This window comes from Macrobrachium nipponense, chromosome 37 (genome assembly GCF_015104395.2).
Source record: "Macrobrachium nipponense isolate FS-2020 chromosome 37, ASM1510439v2, whole genome shotgun sequence".
In the NCBI taxonomy this organism is placed as follows: domain Eukaryota; kingdom Metazoa; phylum Arthropoda; class Malacostraca; order Decapoda; family Palaemonidae; genus Macrobrachium; species Macrobrachium nipponense.
In genome coordinates this window covers 52,163,855-52,173,854 of record NC_061097.1, presented here as the reverse complement: position 1 = coordinate 52,173,854, position 10,000 = coordinate 52,163,855, and the positions used below count along the sequence as shown (strand labels likewise).

Below are 10,000 nucleotides of genomic sequence, written 5' to 3'. Positions count from 1 at the left end.
AATAAATAATTTACAGCTGGAGATGCCTATTCGTAATAGCAAAATCAGTTTGCATCATTATATTTGTTTATTTACATTTCTGTCTGGACTTCATAATTAATCATTCAAACTTATTTTCTCTCTTTCTCTCTCTCTCTGTACACACACACACACACACACACATATATATAGAAAGGTAAGTGAAACAGGGACTTGGAATAAGTAATTTCGTAGTATATTCTACATTTTCAAGTTCAGAGTGAACTTGAAAATGTAGACCGTACTACGAAAGTACTTGTTCCAAGAACCTGTTTCACTTATCTTTCTACCGTGGATTTAGAGATAATCACAAGTACGTGTTCCTTGGTGCTACATGGAATACACACACATATATATATATATTATATATATATATATATATATATATATATATATATATATCTATATATATATATATATATATATATATATATACTATATATATATATATATATATAATATATATATATATATATATATATACCTTTTTATGCAAAAGCTATGTTGTTTCAATGTGAATTAATTTTTAATTATTGTTTTTACATTCATGAACAAAGGAGATGCCTTAGGAGTTCAATGGCCGCATGCTTTCAAATCCACATATTCCCTATTCGTTCAAAGCAAGGCACTAAACCAACCGATGAATTAAGAAAATGGAAAGAGAAGGTATAAAGAGAGTGCCGTACCCACCAAAGAAGGTATTGGCCTGCCGCTTGAAGGAGGGAAGGTTATATGAATCAGGAAAAACTGGAGCATGAGGAAAAGTCCAAAGGTGGAAATTATAATAAGATTTTAATTTAATTGTGTGAACAGTTCAGTTGTGTCTGCAGACGACCCAATAGAGTTTATAAGCTTTTTTTTAATTTTAGATAACGGAACATTGGAATACAGTAAGAAGAGATATACTTTCTCAGAAGAGAAAATAATTAACTTGTCGAAAAAAAACAATACGCAACAGATGTAATACATAATACAATAATAATAATTATAATCAGGAATACCGAAAGGAGACATACCCACTAATGGAACCAAAAATAATGTACTATAAGCTCTGGAAAATAATCAGGATCAAGACCTGAAATTAAATCATTTTCTCCAAATTGAACTACTGTGTTCAGAAGTAAGATCACCATTTTTTTTTTTTTTTTTTTGTATGTCCACCGTAGCATTCCACGGTATCCAGAATGAAGGCAAACCTGCTGCAGGTTCCTGAGTTATTGCAAGATTTCCGCGAGATTCGTCGACAAGAGGGAAAAAAAACCTAGCATTCCAGGCCCCTGGACTCCATCTGTTTCTCGTAATGGTCTGACATTCCAGTCTACGGCTTTCATGTTTGCTGTGAACAGGAAGAGTAATTAGTACTTCAATAAAAAATCGTCAGATTTGCTTGTTCAAGGGTACTGGCTCCTCGCAATTAACTCAAACATACATTCTCGTATCGCGAAAGGAAAAAAAAAAAATCATGGAAATGGTCTTTTAACATAAACCACTCAAGCATTGGGCGTCGTTTACCATACGAAGGCAAAAAGAAAAAAAAAATAAATAGAAAAGAGATCTGTGTTTGCATTCAAAACTTCATCGTTGGGAAAACTTTATATGTACTCTTATAATAAAGTTCTGCACACGAGGGGAAAAACATGCGTACTTACCCCAGCATTCGAATAATTGAAAACAAAATGAAGCATCCTTAACCAGCAGCAAAAATGCAAACAGTCATAACTATTGTCCATAATAAATCAGGCTGGACGCGAGGTCACGAGACGGGTTTTTCCTTTCTAGTGTTTGCGAATGCCCCTTGTCGGCGGCCCTTGGGTTTGGGGACGTGGGGTGATGGGTGTCGGCCGCTAGGGGGAGGGAGGGAGGGGTGCGGTAGGCGAAGTATGGGGGTTGGGCAGAATAGACAGGAAGGGTTTGGTGTTGTGGGGGGGGGGGGGGGGGGGTGGGGGGGGGGGGGGGGGGGGGGGGAGGAGGAGGGTAGGAGAATGATATTTAGTGTGGGTGGGAGTGGGCAGAGTGGGGGAAGGCAATGCATACAAGGGTATGGATGGTAAGGGGGGAGAGGGGGAGGGAGCTTAGATAGGTGGAGGTGGAGAATGCGAAAGTGGACGCTGACAAATCTGCAAATATTTACCTCAGCGAATGCAAACAAGGAACATAACGTAAGCTGCGAAATCTGGCAAACGTGCTTGCGAAGGCAACCGGCGGCAGCAGCAGCAGCTCTGCGTCCTACGTTTGGGCAAGAAGAAAAAACAATTGGGACGCACGCACACGCAATCACACACACACACACACTCAATAAGCACAGCCCAAGACGGAGGCCTATATTTCTTGACGACCAGCGTATTCTACATATGGAGGGGAAACAACTGCCATCTGATGCCCTCCGTGGATGTGGGTATTGTCAGACAGATCTCGAAATCGCCAGTCAAGGTGAGGGCACTGGAATTCAAACCCTGTGTGCTGAATGGCGAAGTGTATTTCTAAATAAATGAGCTTTGCTCGAATTAACTGTGTCGTGTGTACTCTAGCGTACGTGCGTTATTTGACTTGGAGTGTCCGTGTGTGTGGATTTCCTACTACTGTGTTGCGACAGGGATTTCCGTGTTTGCATGCCTATTTTTGTCTTGGTGATAGTACACACACACACACACACACACACACACGCACGCATATATATTATATATAATATATATATATATATATATATATATATATATATATATATATATATATATATATATATATATATATATATATCGGTATGCAGAAACGGGATACGTGGGAATATAGATATATTTGATTGTCACAGATATTATTGTAATATTTCATTATGAACTGCAATACTATTAATCTTGCGTTTGTCGTTGTATATATATCTGTATGATACATCATGATTGTAGATTTACATGATGAACTGAATGTTCTATAGACTAAAAATCTTAACCGCAGGACATTGTTATATTTTTACATTTAATTCATTTAAAATTAGGGGATATATTAAGAGCTATTATACTTATCTGACACAAGAAAGATTTTTTATCCAAACGGTTTTAACTGCAATTATATTATTTGCAAAAAAAGCTTTCTCTGTGCATGAATATTACTTGTCCTCTCTAATAGCTTTTTTAATTGTTCTGAGATCTTATAAAATTTAAATTAGGTCAGGTTTCCTGCATTACTCATCGGGTATCAAGGAAAAACTACGAGTTTTTATCGTCATTTTTATGGAATTCTTAAAAGACCGTCTTGGCAAAGTTGAATAATGTGGTCGTTCACTTTTTATTATTATTATTATTATTATTATTATTATTATTATTATTATTATTATTATTATTATTTTATTTTATTATTATTATTCTTAAAGGGTCCACAATAATACAAAGTTGTAAAAGTCCGTGTTATAATTTTGAAGTCTTCAAAAGTTATACACGGACTTTTTACACTGTATTATTGTGACCCTTTAGAACATGATATATAATCTCGTGATAGAGAGTTTTTCTCTATTATTATTATTATTATTATTATTATTATTATTATTATATATTATTATTATTATTATTATTATTATATTATTATTATTATTATTCAGAAGGATAAACTTTACCCATATGGAACAAGACCACAAAGGCCAATGACTTTGAAATTCAATCTTCTAAGAATATGATGTTCATTAGGAAAAGTAGGAAGAAGTAAGAGGACGTGGGGAAACGGAAAGAAGAAGATCCCACTTATTAAAAAAATAAAAAAATAAATAAATGGTGGTATACGTCAGTCTACCTGAGCTGATGGTTAAGTTTTTGGCAAAATACAATTCTATCATTTTGAGTTCAGTTTCCCTTTTACAGAGTTTTCTATATATATATATATATATATATATATATATATATATATATATATATATATATATAAGTTATATATATTTTTCATTTTGCAAAGTTCTCTCAAAAAATGCATAGCTGCCTCTTTATATCCGTCGTAATTCGGTAAACAGTTTCCTTTCAGTATGTCTTATGCAGCTTTTACACGTTTTAATAAATTTGCCATAAATCATATTATTTTTCGCTGCCCTGATCAATTTAGAAAATAGGATATAGTATATATATATATATATATATAAGCTTTGTATGAACAAAACACTAATTTCCTACTGTGTCTACTTATTAGTGTCAGTCTAACATTTTATATAGTAGAGTGTCTGACACTTCTATGGAATGTCTGTTAACTTTATTAATATATGGACTCGTGGTTTTCAAATATTATATGAAATGCATTCTTACCATCCATACTGTTAATTAAAGAGTGAGCTTTTGAGGTCATTGTGAAATATTTGATTTTTAATCAACTTATATTCACACATCTTTACTTTCATCCAGACACCTATCAGTCATTTGAGAAACGTTGAATAAAACTATGGTATGCTTTCCCCCACGAACACTTGATAAGCAGAATCATCTTTTGATTCTCACCTTATCACATTCAAAACGCGGTAATTTTGAACTTATCTTTTCTTGGGATGTTCAATTGAAGAGGAAAAGTTGGCGTCGTAAAATTTGTGTGACAGATGAGAAACAGCAAATTTTTGTCCACGCTCAGAAGACTCATATCCAAGTTTGGTATAATATTTAGGACATATTAATAATCCTCCTTTCCAGATAAATATCCTGTGATATAAATGAGAAAGACGGAGAATATTCCTAATCAATATACAATATACCTGCCATCGAGAAAAATGTCAGAAATTTGGACCCAAAAACAAACTTGCTGAAGTTGTGGGGTATATTTTGAGACTGACTTAGTAACTTGTTAAGAAACTTACTATAGAAGTGAGTTTGCTGTCGTATGGATAATATTATTCTTAACCCAGTTGTATATATTATTTCGAGATCTTACCGTGAGTATAGGAATTCATATTGATATTTTTTTAATACTCTGATACATTTTAGGATGTCATTTATTCCTTATAAACTCTAGGTAAATCAGCTCTTTGGCTTCAATAGATGTTGGACCGTATAGCACCATAAATTAATCGTACCCTTTCCTATGTAATAACAGCCACTTCTATAGGCTGGTTAATGGAGAAAGTGTGACGATGCTCGAGTAACGAGTTAATGTAATGTTTAAGTTATTCTTTTCCAAGTTTTTTTTCAATGTGCTCCATAAGGTGGACTTTCATCTTATGATAATGGTAGACAAATGAAATTGTACAGAATCGGTAGGGTTGATGTCAGCTAAGAATAATATTAATTTTCTGTGTATGGAAGCTGAATTGTACGGTAAACAAATGTAACAGTTATTCGTTAAAGAAATGTTACTTACTGCAGGAAAGTGGGTAATAATTTTTTTTTTTTTATTGAAGAAGCATATATTTAATAAGAGTAAGCACATCATTCTTCATAAACTCATGGTGTAGACTTTCCAATATATGCTTTTTTTTACTTCTGTGTCCTAAGGCCGTTAGGTCTGAAGGTTGGCCTTTGTAAATACTTAGAAAGAGAGAGAGAGAGAGAGAGAGAGAGAGAGAGAGAGAGAGAGAGAGAGAGAGAGAGAATGTAGGTATTAGACGAGTATCAGACATGGAAATAAGAACAGGTATCACGGAATGGCGTTAATTAATGACCCTTTAGGACATCTGAAATATTAGGATAATCCTTGAGAATTGTAGTTACATAAATACATAATAAACACACACACACACAAATATATATATATATATATATATATATATATATATATATCTATATATATATATAATATATATATCTATATATATATATATATTTATATGTATGTATGTATATATGTGTGTGTCTGTGTGTGTTTGGGAGCATATGAGTGCGCTTTCCAAGTCATCTTTTCTTCGTTGTTCAAGGAGATATATCACATTTATGCCCATTTCTCTCTAACTTTTCTCATCCACGGGACTGAATTTGATCAGGGCTGCGTAAAACACAGGAAATTGGCGACTGATAAGTAAAGATTACCGGCGCTTTGTGGCTGCTCATTTTCATTCCTTAATCCCAGCCAGTTTTCATAATATCCTAATTCCTGCTTTGGCTGAGCAATTTTCGACGGCTGTTTTTTAACGAAGGTGACAACCGTGCTTTGAAACAGAATTCTCTTTGTTTGCGGATTTAATGCCAATGTCTATTTTTTTTATCTATTTTTTTTTAATATACCGCTTATCAGAGTATGGATAAGTCTTTCATGAAATTTAGTTATTCTAAAGGGAACTGTTTTATGAAATTTAATACAAATTAGATCTGTTAGTGTGTGTATATATATATAGTATATATATATATATATATATATATATATATATGTATGTATGTATATATATGTATATATATAGATATATATATATATATATATATTATATATATATATATATATATATATATTATATATCTATATTCGCTACCACAATGACAAAAATTCCGTATTAATTGACTTGAAAGCTTACATCATGTAATGTATAAAAATAATTTCCTTGAATCTAGTTTTAATAAAGTGCATTCACCATAGCTAATTTTTAAATATATACACATTTTTTTAAACAAGTATTCGAATATCTTAATGTATGTTATTATTCTTTCATAAGTATTATGGAAACTTCACAGTTCATAGTCATTCTTTTACATATTTGTATATTTGAAATCCCTTATATAAGATCTACAGTCGGATAATAAGTGATTAACTAGGACTATTCGCACTTCCAGACTAGGATCCAGGAAACGAGATTTAGCTAGTATAGTGGGCTAGAAACCTTTCATTTCAGAAAGATCAAGTTTTGGATAGATGTTAATTCGCTGATCATTACTATAGAAGCATTTCAGATTTACAAGTCTTTCTTTTGGAGTATCAAGATGAAAAACATTTTGCTTCATAAAAAAAAGGATGCTGAAGATTTGTGTCCATAATTTTTCTGGCTAAAATGTTTTATGCCACGAACAATGATTCACAGTTAACTCTAATTTAAACAGCCCAGACGAAGCTGTACTTGCAAGAAATGTTGATTAGGCATTTTGTGTAGTTACCAAGAAATAAAAAAAAAAATTATATTTCGTCGGTCTTGTCACCTGCATTGAGCTACGATTTGAATGTTACTACTTGCATTAAGCAAGTACTTGTCAATTAGACTTGAAGTCCAATGTTTACTGCATTTTGTGTGATATAATGAATTTGACAAATACCACGTCTTTAACATGAATCCCCCATTTGGCGTTTTAATAGCCAACTTGAGTATGGAAGAAAAGTCGGTAATATAAAGAATAGAGAAACTTCTACACAAAATAAACGCGGCTGAAATAGCCATTATTTTCAATAAAACCAGCATATACATCTTGTAATACCTCCTTGAGTTTATGACTGACCAGGAAGTATTCATAGGATATTTTCCTATATTATCAGATAAAATAATACTGGATAAATTATGATTATTTCCCAAAGTACTGATGGGGACAGGACGACTTTGTTTTAGAAACGGCGTAGAGAAACGAAAGGGAATATGACCTACCTGAAGATGGTCCGATAATTCCATTTGGATAAGATTGACACATATAGTTAATGAATACATGAAAGAACTTGTCACCGAGTTGTATGCTTATGCATAGTACATGCATAAATGGAAGCGTATTTAACCAAGAAGTATGGTAATATTACATTTGAATTATTATGCAAAGATATTTTTGGGAATAAGAAAAAAGGAAATTCTTAGAAACAAGAAACATATATATATATATATATATATATATATATATATATATATATATATATAATATATATATATAACTATTCTGCAAAGAAAATTTTGGTAGTACGAAACTAATTTATTAAACAAGAATAAATAAATGTATTTACATATATATATATATAATATATATATATATATATATAATTATATTATATAGTATATATATATATATATATATAGAAAACTTAATTAAAACGCTGATTTTTGGAAGAAGAAACTAAGTTGCTTTATTACGCTACGGATGAGGGGTAGGAATAAATATTTTATGAAAAGTTGCGACGGTGGCATCAGAAATCTACAAAATGAATATTACTTAGTAATTTTTTGTCAGTATTTTCGAAAGAAATTCGACTGAAACTATGAAGGCTGTGGATATATATAGTATATATATATGTGTGTGTGTGTCTATATATATATATATATATATATATATATATATATATATATATATATATATATATTCTGCTTATTTCTGAGCATACCACAGACAGAGATAAACGGGCAGGACTGAACCGTTTCATTTCCTTTATTATGCGTTGTGTATTCTTCATCCTTTTTAGCTGTTGCCATATCATAATTTCTTCCGGAGGCAGGAATAAGTTTTGAAAAATGTTGGTGAGCAACTCATTAACAGGTGATTAAATATTCAGGTAACCATAGGGATACGGAAGTATATCTTTAAATTAGCATAAAAATGTGTAGAGGACTTTTGCGTGTGTGTTCATGAATGCATACTTGTTTTGACATTTGTACTTACACACACGCACACACACGCACACACATTTACATAGAGAGAGAGAGAGAGAGAGAGAGAGAGAGATTATATTTGTTTGTCATCATAGAGAGAGAGAGAGAGAGAGAGAGAGAGAGAGAGAGAGAGAGAGAGAGTGTGTCCTTATATGTGGATATCTTTGTTTAATTAACATTGAATATTTTCTTTTTTTATTCTTGCGTATGTATATATTTATTTATGGTTTTAATGTAGGCAACTAAAGTAGACAAATCACTTTCATTTAGGTTATCTATAGTCATATAATATACTATAAAGTAAACCGAAAGAATTATTGCATATTTCACTGATAACAGGATATATATGTTATGTCAGGTTTGCATATCAAAATAAAGGCAATTATTTTATAAGCAAAACGCTTTTTAATGGATCTGTAGAATTTATGGAAACGTTTAGCTGGCTAGCCATAGTGAGTCCATTCTTCATTATTATTATTATTATTATTATTATTATTATTATTATTATTATTATTATTATTATTATTATTATTATTATTATTATTATTATTATTATTATTATTATTATTTTATTTGTTTTGAACTTTGAATAAAATAGATAGATTCTTGTTAGTTGGAACCCTTCAGATTTTTTTATGTGAAAGATTTTGCTATTTAAAATCTGGATGGTGAATAAAAAATTATATATATATATATATATATATATATATATATATATATATATATATATATATATATATATATATATATAAAAGATATATATATATGTGGTATATAGATATATATATATATATATATATAGTATATATGTATATATATCATATAAAAGATATATATATATATCTATATATATATATATATATATATATATATATATATATATATATAATATATATATATATATATATATATATATATATAAAGGTGAAGTTATCTTGCAAGTCGTTCATCATTCGCTGCACAGAGAAATTCAAATGATTCTTTGTGAGTGATCTTTCAGTAATATGTCAGGTTTCGAATGTAGATTTGCGGGCGCAGTTCCTTTTTATATTTATCTATTTGTGATTCTTTGGACTTATTGATTTGTTTTTATTCTATATCTTTGCACCCATAAAAAATTACTCAGATTTCACTAAGAAACACAAAACTGCTTCTCTGTTCTATGTAGAGTAAAACAGCTTTCACAAGAAATTTGCCAAGTTGAACGCGACCTGATATTTAGTTGAAACATTTTTTGCCATTCAAGTTTTGAAAATCAATATGGGAAAAAAATATTAATCAAGTATTTCACACATATTTTAATATTAGATATATTTGTTATTGGAATTGGGGATTAACCCATATTGGGCAGCAGTTAAATCCTCTACAGTGTAATACGATGCCGTACGGATGAAATTATATGTTGTGGATGATAGCATAGCTTTGCAGTGTTATGTGCTACAGTGTCTTGCAATTTAGATTTATTATTTTTTTATCCTGGTTTTT

At 31.0% G+C, this 10,000-nt stretch overlaps 1 protein-coding gene across 2 annotated transcripts in view; it reads left to right on the top strand.

Moving 5' to 3' along the window:
- Window positions 1-10,000, top strand: part of LOC135208989 (AF4/FMR2 family member lilli-like) — a 357,837-nt gene that overhangs the window by 67,588 nt on the left and 280,249 nt on the right. Inside the window, exon 1 of one of the 2 annotated variants that reach the window (XM_064241531.1) lies at window positions 2,281-2,448. The exons of the other annotated variant lie outside the window; for it this stretch is intronic. Coding sequence (XP_064097601.1) covers window positions 2,395-2,448 — 54 coding nt within the window. The 5' untranslated portion in view covers window positions 2,281-2,394. Of the gene's footprint in view, window positions 1-2,280; window positions 2,449-10,000 lie in introns of those variants that run through there. 2 annotated transcript variants of the gene reach the window in all.